The sequence below is a fragment of the Salvelinus namaycush genome, chromosome 19, assembly GCF_016432855.1.
Source record: "Salvelinus namaycush isolate Seneca chromosome 19, SaNama_1.0, whole genome shotgun sequence".
In the NCBI taxonomy this organism is placed as follows: Eukaryota; Metazoa; Chordata; class Actinopteri; order Salmoniformes; family Salmonidae; genus Salvelinus; species Salvelinus namaycush.
This window is the reverse complement of record NC_052325.1, coordinates 50,031,863-50,059,618: the sequence shown is the minus strand read 5'-3', so window position 1 is coordinate 50,059,618 and position 27,756 is coordinate 50,031,863. Positions and strand designations below refer to the sequence as shown.

The 27,756-nt window shown below is 42.0% G+C and overlaps 1 protein-coding gene across 5 annotated transcripts in view; it reads left to right on the top strand.

Annotated features, from left to right (window-relative positions):
• The window catches only part of pcbp3 (poly(rC) binding protein 3), a 155,499-nt gene that overhangs the window by 81,629 nt on the left and 46,114 nt on the right, over positions 1 to 27,756 (top strand). For 2 of the 5 annotated variants that reach the window (XM_039015105.1, XM_039015104.1), the window contains exons 1-9: positions 8,500 to 8,647; positions 9,066 to 9,132; positions 17,701 to 17,724; positions 17,858 to 17,890; positions 17,991 to 18,107; positions 18,615 to 18,746; positions 19,165 to 19,293; positions 20,711 to 20,785; positions 25,293 to 25,334. In XM_039015105.1, the coding sequence (XP_038871033.1) occupies positions 8,610 to 8,647; positions 9,066 to 9,132; positions 17,701 to 17,724; positions 17,858 to 17,890; positions 17,991 to 18,107; positions 18,615 to 18,746; positions 19,165 to 19,293; positions 20,711 to 20,785; positions 25,293 to 25,334 (657 nt within the window). In that variant the 5' untranslated portion in view covers positions 8,500 to 8,609. Of the gene's footprint in view, positions 1 to 8,477; positions 8,648 to 9,065; positions 9,133 to 17,700; positions 17,725 to 17,857; positions 17,891 to 17,990; positions 18,108 to 18,614; positions 18,747 to 19,164; positions 19,294 to 20,710; positions 20,786 to 25,292; positions 25,335 to 27,756 lie in introns of those variants that run through there. The other 3 variants (XM_039015108.1, XM_039015106.1, XM_039015109.1) reach the window with 2 other exon arrangements.

Genomic DNA, 27,756 nt, shown 5'->3' with positions numbered 1-27,756 from the left:
CCATCTCTTATGAACGAAAATAGCTTGTGGATATTAGGACAGTGATTACTCATCTCGTACTGGACGAATATTTTTCTTTAACGAGTCGGAAGCGAAGGCTTTACTTCAGACAACGGACAAGGCCCTCATCCCCGTCATTCACAGGAGAAAGAGACGGAGATATCGGGGACGTAGGTCGGGGTGCCTTCTACCATCAGTCCTATTAGCCAACGTACAATCATTGGATAATGAACTAGACGTGCTACGATCACGAATATCCTACCAACAGGAAAAACTGTAATATCTTATATTTCACTGAGTCGTGGCTGAACGCAATATGGATAAAATACAGCTGGAGGGGTTTACGCTGCATTGCTAAGATAGAACAGCTGCCTTCCGTAAGACAAGGGGTGTCAGTCTGTGTATATTTGTAAACAACAGCTGGTGCACAAAATCTAATGTTAAGGAAGTCTTGAGGTTTTGCTCGCCTGAGGTAGAGTATCTCATGATAAGCTGTGACCACACTATTTACCCAGAGAGTTTTCATCTATATTTTCTGTAGCTGTCTATTTACCACCACAAACCGCTGCTGGCACCAAGTCTGTGTACAAACCTCTCTCTCACCCTCCATTTTGCAAATCTGACCATAATTCTATCCTCCTGATTCCTGCTTACAAGAAAAAACTAAAGCAGGAAGCACCAGTGACTCGGTCAATAAAGAAGTGGTCAGATGACGCACATGCTAAGCTACAGGACTGTTTTGCTAGCATACACTGGAATATGTTCTGGGATTCTTCCGATGGCATTGAGGAGTACACCACATCAGTCACTGGCTTCTTCAATAAGTTGATTGATGACGTCGTCCCCACAGTGACCGTATTTACGTACCCCAACCAGAAGCCATGGATTACAGGCACCATCCACACTAAGCTAAAGGCTAGAGCTGTCGCTTTCAAGGAGCGGGACTCTAACCCGGACGCGTATAAGAAATCCTGCTATGCCCTCCGACGAACCATTAAACAGGCAAAGCGTCAATACAGGACTAAAATTTAATCATACTACACCGGCTCCGATGCTCGTCAGATGTGGCAGGGCTTGCAAACTATTACAGACTACAAAGGGAAGCACAGCTACGAGTATAAGACACGAGCCTACCAGACAAGCTAAATTACTTCTATGCTCGCTTCGAGGCAAACAACACTGAAACATGCATGAGAGCATCAGCGGTTCCGGACGACTGTGTCATCACACTCCCCGTAGCCGACGTGAGTAAGACCGTTAAATAGGTCAACATTCACAAGGCCGCGGAATCAGACGGATTACCAGGACGTGTACTCCGTGCATGAGCTGACCAACTGGCAAGTGTCTTCACTGACATTTTCAACCTGTCCCTGACTGAGTCTGTAATACCAAAATGTTTCAACCAGACCACCAAAGTCCTTGTGCCCAAGAACACTAAGGTAACCTGCGTAATTTTCTACCGGCCCGTAGCACTCACGTCTGTAGCCATGAACTGCTTTGAAAGGCTGTCATGGCCCAAATCAACACCATTATCCCAGAAACCCTAGACCAACTCCAATTTGCATACTGCCCCAACAAATCCACAGATGATGAAATCTCTATTGCACTCCACACTGCCCTTTCCCACCTGGACAAAATGAACACCTGTGTGAGAATGCTATTCTTTGACTACAGCTCAGATTTCAACACCATAGTGCTCTCAAAGCTCATCACTCAGCTAAGGACCCTGGGAGTAAACACTTCCCTTTGCAACTGGAATCTGGACTTCCTGATGGGCCTCCCCCAGGTGGTAAGGGTAGGTAACAACCCATCTGCCACACTGATCCTCAACACGGGGGCCCCTCAGGGATGTGTGCTCAGTCCCCTCCTGTACTCCCTGTTTACCCATGACTGCATGGCCAGGCACGACTACAACACCACCATTAAGTTTGCCGACGAGACAACAGTGGTAGGCCTGATCACAGACAATGATGAGACAGCCTATATGGAAGAGGTCAGAGACCTGTCCATGTGGTGCCATGATAACAACCTCTCCCTCAATGTGATCAAGACAAAGGAGATGATTGCGGACTACAGGAAAAGGGCTTGTAAGTTAGCATTTCACTCTAAGGTCTACACATGTTGTATTCGGCGCATGTGACATACCATTCATATACTGAATTTTCATCGCCATTTCACATCTGATATTTATGAAAGAGTGGCATGAGTCCCAGAAAATATAGCCTGATGGTATAGCATTTTTATGTGGGCCATATAATGTACAGTTAACTGACAAAATAATGGAAAAGCTTGAGTAAATGAGTGATACAGTTGTGGTTCCTGAGTTAATTAACCTATTAACATCCCATCATGCTTAGGGTCATGTACAAAATGCTGGGCAAGCCATTATTTTGGCTACTATGGCTATGTCTCCATAGCATGACAATGTCCCCATCCACAAGTGGTCTCTGAATGGTTTGATGAGCATGAAAATTATGAAACCATATGCCATGGCCGTCAGCCACCAGATTTCAACACATATGAAAACTTATGGGAGATTCTGGAGCGGCGCCTGAGACAGCGTTTTCCACCACCATCAACAAAACACCAAATTATGGAATTTCTCGTGGAAGAATGGTTTCACATCACTCCAATAGAGTATGCCAAGGTGCATTGAAGCTGTGCTGGCTCGTGGTGGCCCAACGCCTTATTAAGACACTTTACGAGTTTCCTTTATTTCGGCAGTTATCTGTAGTTCATTGCTCAAGGAGAGGAAGGTATTTGCCACCTCCAGTGTATAACAAGCTCAGTTTACGCGTTCCTTAATAGAAGTGCTTTGTTTGGTACATGTATGAGTTGTCTGCACGAAAAAAGTAGTTCCGCTCTTTTCATATTCTGTCTGAATGGACTGTCTACACTGAGTGTGTGGGGGGAAAGCAATTCGTTTCTGCTAATATCTGTGTTGTCCTTTCAGAGAAACCACCATTTGGAGTGGAGAGAAAGCAGGATGGTAGCCCCGAGCACCCTTTTCCCCACATTCCTCCTTTCCTCTTTCTGTTACTTTTTCATCATCACCTCCTTTTTTGATCCTATTTTGTCTCTTCTTGTATGCAGTGCATTGTGGGTTATGGCTGAGGAGGGTTTTTGAGAGGAGGGGAGAAAAGGCCCCATGCCCCCTGTCGGTAATTTACCCTGAAATCTCACATGAGCAACAGTGTCGCTAATTAACACTGTCACTTCCTGTTACACTGCAGTCTTTTATCCCCTGACAGGAGTAGTGATGTGGCTAATACGATAAATCATGGTTCTCGATCTAGCCAGGTCTCTCTGTCAAGTTCCCTTGAGTTCAGCCTAGAAGAACTTGATCTGTGGACGTAGACTATCCTAATTGTCAGCCAGGTTTTAAGATCGAATGCAATACGGTGGCTATTTGATTTCCATGATTTTTGGAAATAAAGGAGATCATTTTTACTATTTTGTGAAATACTGCGTGGCATTCAATGTTTTTTAAAGCATGGTCAATTGATCTACCTCGACTCCAACAATTACAAAATCTCACCAAAATTGTCAGGAAACAGCCTTCTCATTGGCTTACATCGAATGGTGCAGAACAGACCACCAATAGAATACACTGTCAAAATCCACCTCTTGAGTTATGCTACAGAGATAATAAAGCATTCAGAGATAATCAAGCCTACTGACGGTCATCTCCCTGTTTTGCTTGTCTCATTACTTTATTCATAATTTATTTTTGAGGAGGGAGCCTGAATTATTTTCATTACGTTGCCTGATCCACTGAATAGTTTGATAGTGGATAGATTACTTTCTTGCAATAGTAAGCTCATTCAAATACAATATTTTTCCTATCAGGTGAGGATAGAAAAAACATTTCCCAGTTTCAAACAAATTAATAAAAGAGCCTGTGGTCTCAGTTAGATTTCGATTCATGATCTCAATTTGAAAAATAAAATTTTATCGAGACAGTTTAGTGAGAAGGGTCATGTTTGGGTTCTTTGGTATGGAGAAAAGAGATGATAGCCCTAGGTTAAGTCTGCATCGCTGGAAATGTGTTGTTAACACAGTCCCGACTCGCTATGTCCATGAAAACAGCAGTAAAAACGAGAACTAGTTATGAATCAAAGACACTTTGCTGTTTATATGCTTTGAGGGTGATTGTAACAACCCCTCACTAGAAAAGAAGCGACTATTTTACAACAATAGTGATCTTTGCAGATTAAATTGTTACATTACTTGACTCCCAGTCCCAGGTGATTTCATGTAATTGGGATTTGGTGTAGATTGGTGTGGTTACATGTATACTGTCAACAGAATTTCAGTTTCAACACAAATGAGAGTAAACGGAAAAAATACAATTTGGGTAGCAGTTTGACCAGGCATTAAGCATGATTAGATTTAACAGTTAGCAACAAAGAAGGGGCCGAAAGCCCTTGAGCGGAAAGCCTGACCCGCTTTCTACATCACACGTCACGAGAGATAATGCTCCTGATAACAACAAGGAAAATACGCAAATTACATGAAATTACACACAATACAAATAACATTATAACAATAGATGTCATTTTTATGTATCATATACTGCAATGGGACTGGATTATCATTCTAAATTAGAAGCGTATTCAAATGTATGGCCCGTCCAGCAGAAACGACCCCTAGCCCCTACCCCAACCCTGCGACTTGCTTTTTAGGCAGAGGTCGGAGGTTCAAATCTGGCCCCAGCTATGAAGCGTGATTGTGTTTGATATCGAAGACTATGCTGGTCAGCATGTCAAGACAACCAGAGAGAGTGGCTGCCACATAAAAGGTTTCTAAAGGGCAGTGGTGATGGGTGGTAGAGAGTGATATGGGGTTGAATAGAAAAATGACCAGCACTTGCAAATTAAGTGTTACTCTGATATATGAATGTGTGAATTCCACACAAGGAACTGCAGTGGTTACGGACCAGAAAGCTAGGCAAACACAGATGGCCGAAAGCAGTGGTAACGGCCGGGAGGGAGTAGTAAGGGGTGACTTCCACTGACTGTAACATGCTCCACTGTCTGTGGAGCAGGAAGCTGGGAAAAAATATTTTTATTTAGGAAAACATTGTGTATTTTGTTCCCTCGATGACCAATTTCAATGACCTTATCCAGCATGTTTCCTGTATATCCACTGATGAAGAAAACCAACAAATAGTCTATTTCATGTTTGTACAGCAATGCCCCATTCTTTTGCATAGTGTCCCTTGGGTCTCAAAACGGGCCTTGTAGGGACTTTGGGTAGAGAGAGAGAGGGATGTTTTGGTGTATAATGTGTCCTGTCTGGTCAGTGTGCACCTTGCACAGGTTCGTTGATGCCACAGTGGCATGCCTCTCACCAAGACATCAGAGTGGGTTTATGTCTGTCTACTTGCCAGTTAATTTTAACCTGGAATAGTGTCTTATGCAATATAAACTGGGCTGGAAGATTGGGAGCACGACTGGTTGGCTGTTATCATAGCACTCATCCATGTACCCTCTTCCTATCTATTCATATTTTTATCTCTATCTCTTATGCTCACAAATACCCACACAGGCATAGACATGCGACACACACACGCATGCACACATACACTCACGCGCTATCAGACACACTTAAACTCAATCACACAAAAATGTGTGTGTGAACTTGATATATCTTTGCATCAATGACTCATGTCCACACATCTGTGTCAAAGCATGATGCCCTGCCCCTTGCTAACTCTGGGTGGACCTCAACAGCCGCAAGTTATCGAGGGGGATGGCGCATTCCAGTCTCTCAATCCCTTGATCAAAGACCCACATGACCCATTAAAACGGAACACAATTGTGCTCCGCCGCTGTATCAAAGAGAGCTGTATGGCCTAGAGTAGAGGTGTGTGTGTCACTGTGTCTGGGAGGCAGAAATGGATAATGGATGTTCTTCAGGAATAATGAGCAGGAAGTAATGCTGCACCATTATGCTTTCAAAGACACATTTTAAATATCAATCATCCTTTCTTAAATGTTCAGTTAGAATGTTTTGGCACACTTTTTCATTCTACAAATGAACAAAACCTAAAAAAAGACCTGCCTATGAATTCACAACATTTCCGAAGGGGCCATTTCCTTACGAGACTATAGGTCAAAATTAAGAACCACTGTATTTACACCAATAGTATGTGGACACACCTTCACATTTGTGGATTTGGCTATTTAAGCCACAACCGTTGCTGAGAGGTGTATAAAATCGAGCACACAGCCATACAATCTACATAGACAAACATTGGCAGTATAATGACCCAAACTGGAGAGCTCAGTGACTTTCAATGTGGCACCGTCGTAGGATGCCACCTTTCCACCAAGACAGTTCATCAAATTTCTGCTCTGCTAAAGTTGCCCCGGTCAACTGTAAATGCTGTTATTGTGAAGTGGAAACGTCTAGGAGCAACAACGGCTCAGCCGCGAAGTGGTAGGCCACACAAGCTCACAGAATGGGACTGCCGGGTGCTGAAGCACGAAGTGCGTGAAAATTGTCTGTCCTCGGTTGCAACACTCACTACCGAGTTCCAAACTGCCTCTTGAAGCAACGTCAGCACAAGAACTGTTCGTCGTCAGTTTCATGAAATGGGTTTCCATGGCAGAGCAGCCGCACACAACCCTAAGATCACCATGCGCAATGCCAAGCGTTGGCTGGAGTGGTGTAAAGCCACAGAGTCGGCATTGGACTCTGGAGCAGTGAATCAGCTTCATCATCTGGCAGTCTGACGGACGAATCTGGGTTTGGCGGATGCCAGGAGAACACTACCTGCCCGAATGCATAGTGTGAACTATAAAGTTTGGTGGAGGAGGAATAGTTGTCTGGGGCTGTTTTTCATGGTTCGGGCTAGGCCCCTTAGTTCCAGTGAAAGAAAATCTAAACCCTACAGCATACAATTACATTCTAGATGATTCTGTGCTTCTAACTTTGTGGCAACAGTTTGGGGAAGGCTCTTTCCTGTTTCAGCGTGACAATGCCCCCCGTGCACAAAGCGAGGTCCATACAGAAACGGTTTGTCGAGATTAGTGTGGAAGAACTTCGCTGGCCTGCACAGAGCCCTGACTTCAACCCCATCAAACACCTTTGGAATGAATTGGAACACCGACTGCTATCCAGGCCTAATCGCCCAACATCACTGCCCGACCTCACTAATAATCTTGTGGCTGAATGGAAGCAGGTTCCGCAGCAATGTTCCAACATCTAGTTGAAGCCTTTCTAGAAGAGTGGAGACTGTTATAGCAGCAAAGGGGGGACCAACTAAATATAAATGTCCATCATTTTGGAATGAGATTTTTGATGAGCAGGTGTACAGATACTTCTGGTCATGTAGTGTATGTAAGCTGCTACATTGTATTGACTTCAGGTGAGCTTGGACACTTTTTCTGTACTTTGATCCAGGTACTTAAATGAGGAAGTCAAAATTGGAAGCCCCGAAATCAGGGTTGGGTAGGCTACTTTCTAATCAGGGTTGGGTAGGCTACTTTCTCTGTTACAGTAACTAGTTACCTGACCAACATTTTAAACAGTAACATAACTTTTGGATTATGCAAACTCAGTACCCTTCACAAACATCCCTTCTGAATGTAAAAGTAGTCCAATAAGTAATCATCTAGTTTTTTTTTAAAGTATCTGTAATCTGATTACAATATTTTAACTGTTAACATAACTAATGTTACAGCGATTGTTTTCCGTAATCAGATTACATGTTAGTGATTACATGTAATCAGTTACTCCCCAACCCTTCCCGAAATTCATAGCCAAGTGTGGAGGTGATGGATTTGCAGTCACTATGCAATTTGAGCTTCAGCGCAGTCCTGTGAAATATGATTATAGGATCTTAGCAAGGCTGCTGAAATCATTTTTAGACTGTGGCTTTAAATCACTTTCCAGCACTGGTGCACTGAAAACCCCCTCTTGCTGAGAAGTCTGTCTGCCATACCGGATGTTAAAGGTGTTTGAAAAAAGTACAGTGGCAAGTGTACGATTGAGTTGAGATCTACTTGGGATGGTCACTAATTTCATGTGTTCGTTGTAAAACTTTTCTTATTGATTCATTTGATCCTACTTGTAACAACATCTGAGAAGCCTGTCCTGAATACAGTTTGAGAGGTGCTCCCTCTTGTGTTATAAACTCTCATGAAGATGATCCGTCATATCTATTCAAGCAGATTAGACCAGCATCAAAGTCAATTCCAGCTATTTCAGTACATGGCTGGAATGAAACCCAATTAGATTTTAAATTGACTTTTTGAAATGTTATTATAGACAATCTCCTTCATGTAAACTGAAATTACATTTATGTACTAAATTATCTGGAATCCAACATGAATGGTTATTATTGTCGTGTTCTGTATGGAAGAATTGGGTACTCATGTCTAAAATCAGTCACTCGATCTAAACTTTGATTAGCTGATTGAATGACCTAACCTTTCTGGGTATGTTGGTATCTCCTTGTTGTGTTCCAGGTGACTGGCTGGCTTCTGTACCATCACACTCCTCCCATTCCTGAGGAAACCCTCTTCACGACCACACTCCTCCTCTCTTCACCTCCACTCCCATTATGGAACCCAACAAAGTCCAGCCAGAGGGCGGCCTCAATGTCACCCTCACCATCCGCCTCCTCATGCACGGCAAAGTAAGCAATCTCTAGTCTTCACACATCTCTGGTTAAGGAAGAGAAACCTAGATAATAGTTGATATATGTCTGAATTACAGTAGCTCACGCAGAACATGGAATCATGAAATAAAGAGAACGTTTTCCTTTTCATCTTGTTAGACCATTTCTGCAAAACCAAACATTGACAAAATTAAATAATTTAACCTCAAACATCATGCGGGCGTTGGATATGGGGGTGTGTGCTTGTGGATCTGGGCAGGTGTGATGTAGTTGATGTTTGTACGACCTTTTCATTTGGATGTGTATGTTTTGTATCGTTTATAAAACATAAATTAAAATAAAAAATAGTTATCTCCTACACTATAATGTTATCTCACAACCAAACAGAAGCTAGATGGAAATGTGGTTGGAATGATTGTTGTTGTTAATTGGCCAGCTGGCTGCCGGTGACTCAGCTGCTGTCCTTCTGGGTGATGCTGAGTGCATGTGACCATGGAGGAGAGGTGAGTGTTAGCGCTCAAAGCCATCACTGCCCAGCTTCCCTAGTCGTACTGCACCAGACCAAGATGACAGAGAGTGATTGCATGCATATTTTAGTTTGGCAACAGTTAGATTGGGTAGCTGTTTGACCTTTGCAAGGGCATTGCAATTGCCACTTGGGCTCTTTGCTAGTGAATATGAAGTGATGCCTCGAAAAGCTGTGGTAACACTTTATATTAAGGCTCCTTATTAAACCATTTATAAGCAGTTTATAAAGTGTACTTACCATATATTAATCATTGTTCTTCATTTGTAAAAGTCAATAAGCAATATTTTAAGTCATTTACGCATTTATCAACGCTATTTTAAACTATGTATTATTGATTTATAAGATAAATAATAAGGTGTTTGATCATAGTATGTTCACAATGTGTAAATTATTAATAATGTACTTATAAACCAGCTATAAAGGAGTTATTGTCAACTCTTTTGATTATTTATAAGGCATTTGTTAATTGGTTGATTCATATTTTGACTGAGCATTTATTTACATATTTTTAAATGTATTTATAATATTTCATGAATGGGATATTTATGAATTGGTAATGGGTGCATTTGTAAATGTGAGTGCATGCACTTACTAATACCTCAGTTGATGATTAACGTAAATCCTTATAAACCCTTGACTAATTATTAATCAACTACTTTGCAGCCCCTAATCTGCACTATACACACTGATTATGCCAAACAAACATTAGGAACCCGTAACGACCGACGCTGGAGTGGAGAAGCAGGTACGGGGAGTTGACATTTAATTAGGAATAGATAGAGAAGACAGGAGCAGCGTCAGCAAACGGGTATACATCGACAATTGACAATTAATGCAGCAGCGGGGAACAGAGGTGGGAAACTGACAAATATAGGGGAGGTAAAAAACAGGTGATTGAGTCCAGGTGAGTCCAATAATACGCTGATGCATGTGACGGGGAAAGGCAGGTTTGCGTACTGATGGTGGCAGGAGTACGTAATGCTGGGAGCCTGGCGCACGAGGGAGAGCGGGAGCAGGCGTGATTAGAACCCCCCCTCAGAATAGCCTGGTGGGCCGTTCTTGATACACACGGGCAACTGTTGAGCGTGAAAAACCCAGGGGCGTTGCAGTTCTTGACACAAACTGGTGCATCTGGCACCTACTACCATACCCTGTTCGAAGGCACTTTAATATTTTTTCCATGTCTCAATTGTCTCAAGGCTTAAACATCCTTGTGTAACCTGTCTCCTCCCCTTCATCTACACTGATTGAAGTGGATTTAACAAGTGACATCATTGAGGGAAAATAGCTTTCACCTGGATTCACCTGGTCAGTCTGTGTCATGGAAAGAGCAGGTGTTCTTAATGTTTTGTATACTCACTTGAAGTTCAGTCCTATGCCAATATGTTTTCACCGCGGTGACAGACAAGGGATATTGCTTGACAATGTACCCCAATCCAGGGATGGAAGGTGTCGCTGTACTCCTAACTTCCCCATTATCCAAGCTGCAAAATCGAGAAATTTGAAATACTGCAATTTTTTTATTAAACAACCTTTTTTTTTAACTTCTCTAGGATATGTGGGACGCTACCGTCCCACTTGGCCAATAGCCAGGGAAAATGTAGAGTGCCAAATTCAAAAAAATATATAAAATCAAACTTTATTAAATCACACATGTAAGATACCAAATTAAAGCTACACTCGTTGTGAATCCAGCCACCATGTCAGATTTCAAAAAGGCTTTTCGGCGAAAGCATAAGATGCTATTATCTGATGATAGCACAATGTCAACAAAGAGAGAGTAGCATATTTCAACCCTGCCGGCGCTACTCAAAACGCAGATATAAAATATAAAACATGCATTACCTTTGACGAGATTCTTTTGTTGGCAATCCAATATGTCTCATAAACATCACAAATGGTCCTTTTGTTCGATTAATTCCGTCCATATATATCCAAATTGTCCATTTATTTGGCGCGGTTGATCCAGAAAAAAATAGCTTCCAATTTGCTCAAGTCAATACAAAATATCTAAAAAATTACCTCTTGTCACGCCCTGGCCTTAGTTATCTTTGTTTTCTTTATTATTTTAGTTAGGTCAGGGTGTGACATGGGGGATGTTTGTGTGTTTTTGTCTCGTCTAGGGTGTTTGTATTGTCTAGGGGGTGTTTGTAGAGTTCATGGGGTTGTGTTCAGTGTAGGTGTTTATGTAAGTCTATGGTGGCCTAGATTGGTTCTCAATTAGAGACAGCTGTCTATCGTTGTCTCTGATTGGGAGCCATATGTAGGCAGCCATAGTCATTAGGTAGGTTGTGGGTGATTGTCTATGTGTAAATTGCCAGTGTCTGCACTTATTTGTTTTGTATAGCTTCACGGTCGTCGGTTTTTGTTTTAGTTTGTATAGTGTTCGTTTCGTTTGTCTTCTTCTAATAAAGAGAAGAATGTATTTATATCACGCTGCGCCTTGGTCCTCTCTTTCACCCGAAGACGATCGTGACACCTCTAAACTTTGCCAAAACATTTCAAAGTACTTTTGTAATACAACTTAAGGTATTTGGAAACGTTAATAATAGATCAAATTGAAGACGGGTCTATCTGTTTTCAATACAGGAGATCAACAAACTAACGCTACTTTTTTTAGTCTTGCGCAACTCTCGAACAGTACACATGATGTTACACTGCTTCCTGATGGCCTTCTTCTTCATTGCACAAATGAATAACCTCAACCGATTTCCTAAGACTGGTGACATCCAGTGGAAGCAGTAGGAACTGAGAAAAGAGTGATCAGAAATCTGGCTTCCCAATGAAAACTCATTGAACAGACAGTGACTTAAAAAAATAAAAAAATGAATGGTTAGTCCTCGGTGTTTTGCCTGCTACATAAGTTCTGTTATACTTACAGATATGATCCAAACAGTTTTAGAAACTTCAGAGTGTTTTCTACCAAATCTACTAATAATATGCATATCTTATATTCTGGGGATGAGTACAAGGAAGTTGAAATTGGGCACGCTATTTATCCAATAGTGAATTTGCTGCCCCCTATCCTAGAGAAGTTTTTAAGCATGCTAGGCTAGCGTGGAGCATTAGGTAATGTCTACTAATGTGGCCAGCTTTTGGGAAGGAGCAAGTCATTTATAAATGCTCAGAAAGTATATATATAGTGCACACTTTAAAATTAAATGGTTTATAAGTGGTTTATAAGGATCTACATTAATCATCAACTGAGGTATTAGTAAGTGCATGTATTCACATTTATAAATGCACAGATGCAAACAAGAAAATGCAAATCCATTAGGTGGCACTTCCCGTGGCCACTGATTTTATTGCAGGGCAATTGAAATCAGTTTTACCAACTTTTTACCTGCTTATTTTTACCAGCATGTCATTCCAACTTACGAGTAAAAACTCAAACAGGAAGTACCAGTGACGAGCTCAATACGAAAGTGGTCTTATGAAGCGGATGCTAAACTACAGGACCGTTTCACTTGTACAGACCGGAATATGTTGCAGGATTCATCCAATAACATTGAGTAGTTTACCACCTCAGCCACCGGCTTCATTAATAAGTGCATCGACGATTTCGTCCCCACAATGACTGTACATACATATTCCAGCATATTCCAGCGAGAAGCTATGGATTACAGACAACATCCGCACTGAGCTAAAGCCTAGAGCTGTTGCTTTCAAGGAGTGGGCCACTAATCTGGATGCTTATAAGAAATCCCGCTATGACCTCATTGGATGTGGCAAGGCTGGCAAACTATCACAGATTACAGAGGGGAACCCAGTCGCGAGCTGCCCAGTGAGTCAGATGAGCTGCACTAAACAAAAATATGAATGCAACATGCAACAATTTCAAAGACGTTACTGAGTTACAGTTAAAATAAGGAAATAATTAAATTGAAATAAATGTATTAGGCTCTAATCTATGGATTTCACATAACTGGGATTACAGACATGCATCTGTTGGTCACAGTAACCTTAAAAATAAGGTAGGGGCATGGATCAGATAACCAGTTAGTATCTGGTGTGACCACCATTTGCCTCATCTAGTCCGACACATCTTCTTCTCATAGAGTTGATCAGGCTGTTGATTGTGGCCTGTGGAATTTTGTCCCGGTCTTCTTCAATGGCTGTGCAAAGTTGCTGGATACTAGCGGGAACTGGAACGCACTTTCAGGAATTGTGTACAGATCCTTGCGACATGAGGTGATGCTAGCGGATGAATGGCACAACAATGGGCCTAAGAATCTTGTCACGGTATTGCTGTGCATTCAAATTGCCATTGATAAAATGCAATGTTGTTTGTTGTCCATAGCTTATGCCTGCCCATACCATAACCCCACCGCCATCATGGGGCACTCTGTTCACAAAGTTGACATCAGCAAACCACTCGCCCACACGACGCCATACATGCTGTTGGCCATCTGCCCGGTACAGTTGAAACCGGGATTAATTCGTGAAAAGCACACTTCTCCAGTGTGCCAGTGGCCATTGACGGTCAGCATTTGCTCACAGAAGTTGGTTACGATGACGAACAGCAGTCAGGTCAAGACCCTGGTGAGGACATCGAGCATGCAGATGAGCTTCCCTGAGATCGTTTCTGACAGTTTTTGCAGAAATGTGTCGGTTGTGCAAACCCGCAGTTTCATCAGCTGTCCGGGTGGCTGGACTCAGACGAAGTTGGCTCATTGAACATTGGACGTTGAACATTCAATTCTCTGGCAACAGCTCTGGTGGACATTCCTGCAGTCAGCATGACAATTGCATGTTCCCTCAAAACATAAGACATCTGTGGCATTGTGTTGTATGACAAAACTGCACATTTTAGTGTGGCCTTTTATTGTCCCTTTATAATCGTCATGCTGTTTAATCAGCTTCTTGAAATGCCACAGCTGTCAAGTTTATGGATTATCATGGCAAAGGAGAAATGTTCACTAACAAGGATGTAAACTAATTTGTGCGCAACATTTGAGATAAATAAGCTATTTGTGCGTATGGAAAATTTCTGGGTTATTTTATTTCAGCTCATGAAAAATGGGACTAACATTTTACATGTTATGTTTATATTTTTGTTCGGTATAAAAGCCTTCTATGCTTGCTTCGAAGCAAGCAACATTGAACCATGCATGAGAGCACCAGCAGTTCCAGACGACTCTGTAAACTCGCTCCCCATAGCCGATGTGAGTAAAACCTTTAAACAGGTTAACATTCAGAAGGCCGCATTACCAGGGCGCATTACTAGGAATTACCAGGACGCGTACTCGGAGCATGCTCTGACCAGCTGGCGGGTGCCCTTCATTTTTTCACATTTTCAACCTCTCCCTGACCCAGTCTGTAATACCTACAGTATATTTTTCAAGCAGACCACCATAGTCCCTGTGCTCAAGAACGGCATGGTAACCTGTCTAAATGACTATCGCCCGTAGCACTCACATTTGCAGCCATGAAGTGCTTTGAAAGGCTGGTCATGGCTCACATCAACACCATCATCCAATACACTCTGGTCCAACTGTAATTTGCATACTGCCCCAACAGGTCCACAGATGACACAATCTCTGTTGTACTCCACAATGCCACCTCACACCTTGAGAAGAGGAACACCTATGTGACAATGCTGTTCATTGACTACAGCCCAGCGTTTAACACCATAGTGCCCTCCAAGCTTATCACTAAGCTCAGGACCCTGGGACTGAACACCTCCCTCTGCAACTGGATCCTGGACTTCCTGATGGCCCACCCCCAGGTGGTGAGGGAAGGCAACAATACATCCACCACGCTGACCCTCAACACAGGGGCCCCTCAGGGGTGCGTGCTTATGCCCCTTCTATACTCCCTGTTCACCCACGACTTTGTGGCCGCGCACGACTCCAACATCATCATTACGTTTGCTGATGACATGACGGTGGTAGGCCTGATCACAGATGACGATGAGACTGCCTATAGAGAGGAGGTCAGTGACCTGGCAGTGTGGTGCCAGAACAACAACCTCTCCCTCAAACGTCAGCAAGAGAAAGGAGCTGATCGTGGACTACAGGAAACGGGAGCCGAGCATGCCCCCATCCACATCGACAGGGCTGTAGAGGAGATAGTAGAGAGCTTCAAGTTCCTCAGTGTGTACATCACTAAGGAATTAACATGGTCCACACACACCAACATAGTCATGAAGAAGGCACGACAACGCCTCTTCCCCCCCCAGGAGACTGAAAATATTTTTGCATAGGCCCTACAGCTGCACCGTTAAGAGCATCATGACTGGCTGCATCACAGCTTGGTATGGCAACTGCTTGGCATCCGACCCCAAGGCGCTACAGAGGGTACCAGTACATAACTGGGGCAGAGCTCCCTGCCATTCAGGACTTCTATTTCAGGCGGTGTCAGAGGAAGGCCCTAAAAATTCTGTAACTAACAGGACCTTGAACAGCTTCTACCCCCAAGCCATAAGACTACTAAATAGTTAACCAAAAAGCTACCCGGACTATCTGCATTGACTCTCTTTGGACTTAGTCTTTGGACTAACTCCTTTGAATCATTATTATCTATCCTGTTGCCTCGTCACTTTACCCCTACCTATGTCTACATTTCTACCTCAATTAGGTCTTAACCCTGCACTATCGACTTGGTCCTGCTAGCCCGTGTATATAGCCCAGTTATCCTTACTCATTATGTATTTGTTCATTGTGTTATTCTCTATGCATTGTTGGGAAGGGCCCAAAAGAAAATATTTCCCTGTTAGTCTTGACCTGTTGTTTACGAAGCATGTGACAAATAAAAATGTATTTTTAAAATTCACTGTCTTAGGTCAGTTAGGATCACCACTTTATTTTAAGAATGTGAAATGTCAGAACAATAGTAGAGAATTATTTATTTAAGCTTTTATTTCTTTCATCACATTCCCAGTGGGTCAGAAGTTTACATACACTCAATTAGTATTTGGTAGCATTGCCTTTAAATTGTTTAACTTGGGTCAAACATTTTGGTTAGCCTTCCACATGATTCCCACAATAAGTTGGGTTAATTTTGGCCCATTTTTCCTGACAGAGCTGATTAGGTTTGTAGGCCTTCTTGCTCGCACACACTTTTTCAGTTCTGCCCACAAATTTTCTACAGGATTGAGGTCAGGGATTTGTGATGGCCACTCCAATACCTTGACTTTGTTGTCCTTAAGCTATTTTTCCACAACTTTGGAAGTATGCTTGGGGTCATTGTCCATTTGGAAGACCCATTTACAACCAAGCTTTAACTTCCTGACTGATGTCTTGAGATGTTGCTTCAATATATCTATATATATATATTATATATTATATTCAATATCATAAATTTCCCTGCCTCATGATGGCATCTATTTTGTGAAGTGCACCAGTCCCTCCTGCAGCAAAGCACCCCCACAAAATGATGCTGCCACCCCCGTGCTTCACAGTAGGGATGGTGTTCTTCGGCTTGCAGGCTTTTTCCTCCAAACATAATGATGGTCATTATGGCCAAACAGTTCTATTTTTGTTTCATCAGACCAGAGGATATTTCTCCAAAATGTACGATCTTTGTCACCGTGTTCAGTTGCAAACCGTAGTCTGGCTTTTTTTGTCGATATAGGACTCGTTTTACTGTGGATATAGATACTTACACCTGTTTCCTCCAGCATCTCACAAGGTCTTTTGCTGTTGTTGTGGGATTGATTTGCACTTTTCGCACCAAAGTACGTTCATTTCTAGGAGACAGAACGCGTCTCCTTCCTGAGCGGTATGACGGCTGTGTGGTCCCATGGTGTTTATACTTGCGTACTATTGTTTGTACAGATGAACGTGGTACCTTTAGGCGTTTGGAAATGTATCCCAAGGATGAACCAGACTTGTGGAGGTCTACACATTTTCTTCTGAGGTCTTGACTGATTTCTTTTGATTTCCCCATGATGTCAAGCAAAGCGGCACTGAGTATGAAGGTAGGCCTTGAAAGACATCCACAGGTACACCTCCAGTTGACTCAAATGATGTCAATTAACCTATCAGAAGCTTCTAAAGCCATGACATCATTTTCTGGAATTTTCCAAGCTGTTAAAGGCCCAGTCAACTTCGTGTATGTACATTTCTTACCCACTGAAATTGTGATACAGTGAATTATAAGTGAAATAATCTGTAAACAATTGTTGAAAAACTTACTTGTGTCATGCACAAAGTAGATGTCCTAACCAACTTGCCAAAACTATAGTTTGTAAACAAGAAATTTGTGGAGTGGTTGAAAAACGAGGTTTAATGACTCCAACCTAAGTGTATGTAAACTTCTGACTCCAGCTGTAGCTGGTTAAGTACATTAGTAGTTCATTATAAATCCTTTACAAATTGTGAACATACTATGATCAAATACCTTATTAAATAAATAATTTACTAATTATAAATAAATGTTAAGTAAACTCTTTATAAAGTGTTTATAAATTATTTATTAAGGGACCTTAATATGAAGTGTTACCACAGCAGTATCAATAACCTTATTGTTAGCATTGAGATTACCCTAAAATGTTAATAACAACTACTATTTTATGTTTATGTTCCCTTATTTGTATTAGGAGGTTGGAAGTATTATTGGCAAGGTATGCAAGAGTTCGTATTTATCACGCACTTGTACATAACACAATCACAAGAATAATAGTTACCTGACGCACTGTTTCAGAAAAAAATATAATTACTTGAGATTACTGTAAACATTTAATGTTTTTATACCAGAAAGGGGAAACAGTGAAGAAAATGCGCGAGGAGGTGCGTTGTCAATCCCTCTTATCTTCCATTATACACTTTTATCATGAGAGTTACAATGAATCCAAGGGCTGCTCATAATGACGTCTGTTATTATTCACAGAGCGGAGCACGAATCAACATCTCTGAGGGCAACTGCCCCGAGAGGATCGTCACCATCACCGGCCCAACAGACGCCATCTTTAAGGCCTTTGCCATGATTGCCTATAAGTTTGAGGAGGTATCATCATTTATCTTGTCCTAAGTAACTGCTATACGCAGAGGCAGGAGTGCTACCACTGCTTGGGTGAGGACAAATAGAGAACAGCTTCAGATGGTGCTCTCCTTGGGAGGGTTGCTGATTTTGCCTTCATATTCAGACAAATTCAAGGCACTCTTCAACCTTGAAATAATATAAAATGTCTTAATTAGTTTGGCATAGTAACAGGGGTTAATAAAAACATGCAACAATTTGTTTGTGAAGCCAGTATGTGAAGCCAAAAAGTTTGCCACGTTTTTCTATTTTTAATCCCTGTGGGTATGCCAATTTAATAAAAGCATTTAACATTTAGGCAACAAAAATATATATTATTATGAAGAATAACCTCCTTAACTTTCTTTAACCGTGGTCCGACAAAAGGGAGAAACATAAATGGCCGTGGAAAGAAGGTGTTGTAAACATCAAAGTAAAACATGTCTTACACAGGCAACTGTTTCTTATGCTTGACCAGATTATATCCCATTCCAGGATATAATCAATTCCATGAGCAACAGTCCAGCCACCAGCAAGCCCCCTGTCACTCTGCGTCTGGTGGTGCCAGCCAGCCAGTGTGGATCTCTCATTGGGAAGGGAGGTTCCAAGATAAAGGAGATGAGAGAGGTACGGTACAGTACAGGTACAGTAGCAGGCTATACCATGAACATCAGACATGGATCATGGAATCAAGATGATGCCAAGATTGTTTGCATTCTGATTCATTACCCTTCTACCAGAAGTGTGCACTTGCTCAGTCCTCAATTTACTATACTTCACTTCTGTCTTATACTAAATAAACCTGCCTATACTAAATAAACCCAACAAACGTGTCATACTAGTCAATGCCCCTCACCGTGTGACTTGAGTTGTCAATGGCTCTGTGTCTTTGTGAGTGCGACCTTATGTTGTTATTTCCAATATCAATGTGATCTGTACATGTTGATTGTCTTTACTCAGGAGCTCAAGATGCAAGATAGATAAGGTCAATTTACAGTAAGTGAATTGAACTGGAACTATGTCTCACTGTGCCATCTCTCCCCAGTCCACAGGGGCACAGGTTCAGGTGGCAGGGGACATGCTGCCTAACTCCACAGAGCGTGCCGTGACAATCTCTGGGACCCCTGAAGCCATAATCCAGTGTGTCAAACAAATCTGTGTGGTCATGCTGGAGGTAAAGTATGTTGGAGGGAAAGAACATTTTCAGTGCAATAAAATGGGAATCTAGCCAGCAAAACCCACATAGCCAGAACAAAGATACAGAGAGAGCCATGCTACTGCTGGCACTCTGAATGGTCTCTGTCTTCCAAAATACTCCTGCTGTGATGGTTAAAAAAAATCTGACATAATGGACTGAACATAATATAGTAATTCCCCAGTAACAACTTTGTAGTTCCAGAAGTTTCAGGGGTAAGAAAAAACCAACGTGTGTGCTCTGACAGAGAGACCTGGATGAATCAATTCAATAATTTTAAATGAACATCACATTTAGAAAAAAAAACTTAATTCAAATATCCTACCTCACAACATGGGAAGAGTGTTATTTTGCCTTTAACTCAGAAATGTGGTCTAGACACAGCTTTTGTTCGAATCAGTCAACTAGTTATTATTGCCCCAATTTTCCCCATCGAAGTCAACAATTTCTTGTTCCTGGTTGGACTGAAATAGGTTTCGTTACTCATTTTGGATGCCGATGTGTTTATATTTAGGTGCAGGAGCATATTCTATAAACAGGAGTTCAAGCAGTAGAACATTTGAGGTACCAGTATTCAACTCCGGTGAGCTCCTGCCCAAGTCAAGCACTGCTGGTTGATAGTCTACTTACTAATGTACAGATTATTATTTTGTCTTACAAAGGCTAGTGATACAATCTGATGGAGTTAATCATCACCCAAAGTGTGTGTGTGTACTGCCACATTAATATATAGTGTGTCTTACACAAGCAGCTCTCTAAGGCTGTGTTTATACATCCATTCTAAGAGCCCAATATTTTTTCATATCCAATATTTTTTTCTGACTTTCCACACTCAGTTTTATGTGACCCATATCAGATTTGCACATTCACACTGATGTAGCCGCTGAAATATCACACAGATGCAATGCTCATTTCCTGTCAGTGTTCCTTTAATGTTTTGGGGGGTTGTTGTGGTAACGGCAGGTCACGCAAAAAAAAAAAACATCTGATCTGAGGTTGCTAATGGAACATCGGAATTGTATCAGGATTGAGAACTACATACGAAAATGTGGAATAAGTCAAAACTCAAAAGATCAGATTCCATGTGGTTTTTGCTGTTAGCACATTCAGCTGCAGCTGCCCCTATACTTTACATTATTGAAGCACCCAGCCGTCTTTCAATATTTTTTTTCAAGGTATGGCGAATAGAATGCTAGTAAGGGACAGACAAACTCCTCACAAAAACACCGGGCTGGGAAAACACACCTGTCTGAAGCAGCACCCTATTCCCTCTATAATGCACAATTTAGGTGACATGTAATCTTTGTCTCCCTCGTCTCTCTTGTCAAACCCACGGCCACACACTCAGTCCTGGTCTAACGCTCTTTCTGTGTCTTCCCTCTTCCTCTTCTCCTAGTCCCCACCGAAAGGTGCCACCATTCCCTACCGCCCAAAGCCCGCCTCCACCCCCGTCATTTTTTCAGGTGGCCAGGTAAGAGCCGAGCTGCTGGTGGCATCCGCAGCCAACATCAGCCTTTTATTCCAGCACCAGCCACTGCCTGTTAGTGCACTCAGGTTTTCTGACCTTCACACTCACTCGCATTCCGGCCCCCCTTCTTGTAAAGCCCCAATGTACAACGTTCAGAGCAGCCACGATAGTCAGCATGGCCCTTTATTACATTCTAACAAACCTTGTTTGATTGGCTCTTATCTAGTCGTGGACGTCTATATGACGTATAGACTATCATGGCCTGTGGCTGTGAACTTTGCCGCAACCTAAATGTAAGGCAGGGTAAAGCTAGGCCAAGAGGGAGGGAGGGATATAGTGAAGGACCTTGTCGCAGATTACTACTCAATAGAGGGCCATTATAGTTTGCAACGGTGGTGCTTTAGGACCCCTGTTCACAGAGGTTTTCGTTCCGACTTTCACTTAATTCTGTTAAGTTAATTCTGTTGGGATGGGGGGTTGGAAGAATTACCTGCAAAATGAGGGGTCCTTTGGGATGTCAAGACCGAAATGAACAGCATGGCTATTGGACAGCATGGCTATTGGACTATTAACACGACGAGGGGTCCTTTGGGATGTCAAGACCGAAATGAACAGCATGGCTATTGGACAGCATGGCTATTGGACTATTAACACGACGAGGGGTCCTTTAGGATGTCAGGGCCGAAATGAACAGCATGGCTATTGGACTTTTTAAAACACCTTTGTGGGTTAACCATCGAAAGAGAGAATTTAAGTTCAGATTGTGTTTCAAAACACTCCTAACTAATGACTTGCATGCAAGCTCTAATTGTTACGTTGCACCCCTCCTCTTTCAAAAATATATAATATCCTTTTAACATTCCTGATGACTTGTTAACATCTTTTTAAAGGTAGACTCAGCGATATGACGTACACTACATTGCCAAAAGTATGTGGACACCTGCTCGTAGAACATCTCATTCAAAAATGATTGGCATTAACATGGAGTTGGTGTCCCCTTTGCTGCTATAACAGCCTTGACCAAAGTTGCTTGGACAGAGCAAAAATGAATCATTGACATATTCTGTGCAACTACGCTGCCAGCTACTAACTATTTGTTTAGTAAGGCCTTCAAGCATTTTAAGTAGTAGATCAGAACTACATTTTCTGTGCACTTTTTGTGAATATATATAGGGAGTCAGAAACAGGGTAATCCAACACAACAATATATATGCACAAACTGTAACAGGTCATGTGGCATCAAGAACAGGAGCGACCCTTTCTGTAGATTATCAAGTTCAAAATCTGCTTGAAAATGTCAAAGTAAGATGCTCCCTTAACCACATATGTACATGGGCAACATCAAAGAATATACTTGGTGACATTTACGACGGTGCAATGTAAAAAACTTTCTCGTCCGGGGGGAATCCTTAACAATAAATCAAATCAAATTGTATTTGTCACATGCTTCATGAAGAAGTCACATGCTTCCCAACAATGCAGAGATTTTTTTTTTAAATGATAGAAAAATATAAACAATTCTAAAATAATAACAAGGAATAAATACACAATGAGCAACGATAACTTGGGTATATACACGGGGTACCAGTACCACGTCGATGTCCAGGGGTACGGGGTAATTGAGGTAGATAAACTACATGGCCAAAAGTATGTGGACATTTTGGGGCTTCCAATGTTGACTACCTCATTCAAGTACCAAGAACAAAGCACAGAAAAAAGTGTCCAAGCTGAAGTCAATACAATGTAGCAACTGGCATACACTACAGGACCAAAATATGTGGACACCTGCTCGGTGAATATCTCATTCCAAAATCATGGGCATTAATATGGAGTTGGTCTTCCCTTTGCTGCTATAACAGCCCCCACTCTTCTGGGAAGGCTTTCCACTAGATGTCAGAACATTGCTGCGGGAACTTGCTTCCGTTCAACCACAAGAGCATTAGTGAGGTCGGGCACTGATGTTGGACATACAGTAATTGTCTGTTTCCTGGCCATGGACCCAAAATATCAATGTTTTGTTCCCCGAGGCACTTAGTTATCACTTTTGCCTTATGCAAGCTGCTCCATCATGTTGGAAAAGGCATTGTTTGTCACCAAACTGTTCCTGAATGGTTGGGAGAAGTTGCTCTCGGAGGATGTGTTGGTACCATTCTTTATTCATGGCTGTGTTCTTAGGCAAAATTGTGAGTGAGCCCACTCCCTTGGCTGAGAAGAAACCCCACACATGAATGGTCTCTACTGTTGGCATGACATAGGACTGATGGTAGCGCTCACCTTGTCTTCTCCGGACAAGCTTTTTTCCGGATGCCCCAAACAATCGGAAAGGGGATTCATCAGAAAATTGACTTTACCCCAGTTCTCAGCAGTACAATCCCTGTACCTTTTGCAGAATATCAGTCTGTCCCTGATGTTTTTCCTGGAGAGAAGTGGCTTCTTTGCTGCCCTTCTTGACACCAGGCCATCCTCCAAAAGTCTTCGCCCCACTGTGCGTGCAGATGCACTCACACCGGCCTCCTGCCATTCCTGAGCAGGCTCTGTACTGGTGGTGCCCCGATCCCACAGCTAAATCAACTTTAGGAGACAGTCCTGGCGATTGCTGGACTTTCTTGGGCGCACTGAAGCCTTCTTCACAACAATTGAACCGCTCTCCTTGACGTTCTTGATGATCCGATAAATGGTTGATTTAGGTGAAATCTTACTGGCAGCAATATCCTTGCCTGTGAAGCCCTTTTGTGCAAAGCAATGACGACGGCACGTGTTTCTTTGCAGGTAACCACGATTGACAGAGGAAGAACAATGATTCCATGCACCACCCTCCTTTTGAAGCTTCCAGTCTGTTTTTCAAACTCAATCAGCATGACAGGGTGATCTCCAGCCTTGTCCTCGTCAACACTAACACCTGTGTTAACGATAGTCACTGACATGATGTCAGCTGGTCCTTTTGTGGCAGGGCTGAAATGCAGTGGAAATATTTTGGGGGGATTCAGTTCATTTGCATGGCAAAGAGGGACTTTGCAATTAATTCGTAACATTCTGGAGTATATGCAAATTGCCATCATACAAACTGAGGCAGCAGACTTTGTGAAAATTAATATTTGTGTCATTCTCAAAACTTTTGGCCACGACTGTATGCTGTAGCGTTAAGATTTCCCTTCACTGGAACTAAGGGGCCTAGCCCAAACCATGGAAAATATCCCCAGACCATTATAACACCTACACCAAACTTTGCAGTCTGCACTATGCATTGGGACAGGTAGCGTTCTCCTAGCATCCGCCAAATTCAGATTTGTCCGTTGGACTGCCAGATGGGTGTGATTCATCACTCCAGAGAACACGTTTCCACTGCTCCAGAATCCAATGGCGGCGAGCTTTACACCACTCCAGCTGACGATTGGCATTGTGCATGGTGTGCTTAGGCTTGTGTGCGGATGCTTGGGCATGGAAACCCATTCATGAAGCTCCCGACTAACAGTTTTCGCGCTGAAGTTGCTTCCAGAGGCAGTTTGGAACTCGGAGGTGAGTGTTGCAACTGAGGACTGACGTTGTTGCTCCTAGATGTTTTCACTTCACAATAACAGCACTTACAGTTGACCGGAGCAGCTCGAGCAGGGCAGATATTTGACGGACTAACTTGTTGGAATGGTGGTATCCTATGACGGTGCCACGTTGAAAGTCACTGAGCTCTTCAGTAAGGCCATTCTACTGGCAATATTGGTCTATGGAGATTGCATGGCCGTGTGATCGATGTTATACACCTGTCAGCAACGGGTGTGGCTGAAATAGCTGAATCCAATCATTTGAAGCGGTGTCCACATACTTTTGTACATATAGTCTACATGCAGAAAGTAAACAGCATAGTGAGTCATTTTCAGCAACAACTAAGAGTGTGGAAGCGAGAGGCTCAACTCCTCTGTTTTGGTGCCCTGGCTACCACGCTGTGGATAGCATGAAGCTTAACTGTGCCCATGTGCAGATACTGTGTGAGAGCGAAGTCTTACATTTTGCTAACCTCAATATCTGCGGTGCTGCTTGTAGCAACGTCTATTCGCTGATTCTACCTTTAACATTTTTGATTACTGCATCTGCATCTGCTACTAATACAATTACTCATCCACTACCACTACTGTAAATTAGTCAAAGATATTACATGTAATGAATAGTAGTTATAGTCAAGGCATCACAGTACAAACATGTGGTTGACTATCACCTATTAAAGGGATATCATATAAGGCAAGTTTTTCAAAAGTCATGTTAGTTCATTCACAGTGGTTTGAAATTGTTCAGTGTTCATATTTTATATAAACTTGGTGGATGACATTTATGCAACATTGTCTAGTATAAAATGCCTTTGAGGGAAACAAAGACTATTTAGGCAATTGAATGAGACAGTACTTAAGTCTGAGATAATGATTGAACTTCAGAGTAGTCTCTGAGGTTACATGTAAGCCCTATTCCCTTTGAAGATAGATGATAATATTTCCGTTTTTGTGTTTCTTCTTCCTCCATACAGGCCTACACAATTCAGGGACAATATGCCATCCCACACCCAGATGTGAGTTCCAAGTCTCTGCTGTCAGATCTTATTACTGTTAAAAGTCTGCACATTTCTTAGACTTACACCTATTAATATTAAGCAGTGATATTAATACAACATTGTTCTCAGTGTAAGCCTTCCGAAACCTCCAATCTCAGGTCTTGGGGCTGTTGCAATTTTAAAATGAGGAACACGTTTTTGGTTTGGAGTGATTTTTTTCCCGATTTAGAATCGCATACACCCAACAGTCTCCACACCCAGGAAATTGCTTTTGACTGATGCCGTGCTCTGTTGCAGTACTTATGACTAAGTAGAACGTGATAGAACTGGTTGTCTGGGTGTGGACACCTCCTAAATTCCACAAGGCCATACAAAGTCTCCAATGTTTTTTGGTGTGTTCTTTTTAAATTAGCCCTTCCACCACAGTCCGTCTTCGGAGGACACATATCTTTTAGTTTTTTTACAACTTTTATGCTACATATACATACATATATTGTAATATATACATATATTACATATACATGTTACATACATGAATGATACTTTTACATACAGCAATCACATAACGATAATACATTACCGAACATAAGCTCTTTAATCCCACCCCTCAGCCACTCTCAGCCCATCCCACCTACTGTATCACCATGTGATGTGCTGTGATGTTTTACATACATTTTTAACCTTTCTAATTGCATAGTATACACAGATTGTGAGCTAAAGATGAAAACCTTTCTTACAAGTATTATAATATTATTTATTGACTGACTATGCCTTTCCAAATCGCCCAACACTGCTATTTGTAAGGTTAATTTCAAGTGAATGTTGTGATTTTTTAACCATTCCTGACCAGAAACAAGCTACATAGGGGCAATACCAGAATAAATTATCAAGTGATTATGTCTCTTCGCAGCAAAATCTACAGAGCTGAGATTGTTGTATGCCCCATATACAGTGGCAAGAAAAAGTATGTGAACCTTTGGAATTACCTGGATTTACGCATAAATTGGTCATCAAATTTGAGCTGATCTTCATTTAAGTCACAACAATAGAAAAACATACTGTGCTTAAACCAATAACACACAAATTATTGTCTATATTGAATACATTGTTTAAAAATTCACAGTGTAGGTTAGAAAAAGTATGTTAACCCCAAAAGCTAATTGGAGTCAGGAGTCAGCTAACCTGGAGTCCAATCAATGAGACGAGATTGGAGATGTTGGTTAGAGCTGCCTTGCCCTATAAAAAACACTCACAAAATTTGAGTTTGCTATTCACAAGAAGCATTGCCTGATGTGAACCATGCCTCGAACAAAAGAGATCTCAGAAGACCTAAGATTAAAAATTGTTCACTTGCATAAAGCTGGAAAGGGTTACAAAAGTATCTCTAAAAGCCTTGATGTTCATCAGTCCACGGTAAGACAAACTGTCTATAAATGGAGAAAGTTCAGCACTGTTGCTACTCTCCTTAGGAGTGGCCGTCCTGCAAAGATGATTGCAAGAGCCCAGCGCAGAATGCTCAGTGAGGTTAAGAAGAATCCTAGAGTGTCAGCTAAAGATTTACATAAATCTCTGGAACATACTAACATCTCAGTTGACGAGTCTACGATACGTAAAACACTAAATAAGAATAGTGTTCATGGGAGGACACCACGGAAGAATCCACTACTGTCCAAAACAACATTGCTGCACATCTGAAGTTTGCAAAAGTTCATCTGGATGTTCCACAGCGCTACTTACAAAATATTCTGTGGACAGATGAAACTACAGTTCAGTTGTTTGGAAGGAACACACAACACTATGTGTGGAGAAAAAAAGGCACAGCACACCAATATCAAAACCTCATCCCAAACTGTATAGTATGGTGGGGGGAGCATCATGGTTTGGAGCTGCTTGGCTGCCTCAGGGCCTGGACAGCTTGCTATCATCAACAGAAAAATGAATTCCCAAGTTTATCAAGACATTTTGCACGAGAATGTCTGTCCGCCAATTGAAGCTCAAGAGAAGTTGGGTGATGCAACAGGACAACGACACTAAACACAGAAGTAAACCAACAACAGAACGGCTTCAGCAGAAGAAAATAGTGGCCCAGTCAGTCCTGACCTCAAACCCGATCGAGATGCTGTCACATGACCTCAAGAAAGCAATTCACACCAGACATCCCAAGAATATTGCTAAACTGAAAGAGTCCAAAAATGGTCCAAAATTCCTCCTGACCGTTGTGCAGGTCTGATCCGCAACTACAGAAAACGTTTGGTCGAGGTTATTGCTTTCAAAGGAGGGTCAACCAGTTATCACATACTTTTCCCACCCTGCACTGTGAATGTTTACACGGTGTGTTCAATAAAGACATGAGAACGTATAATTGTTTGTGTGTTATTAGTTTAAGCAGACTGTGTTTTGTCTATTGTTGTGACCTAGATGAAGTTCAGATCAAATTTTA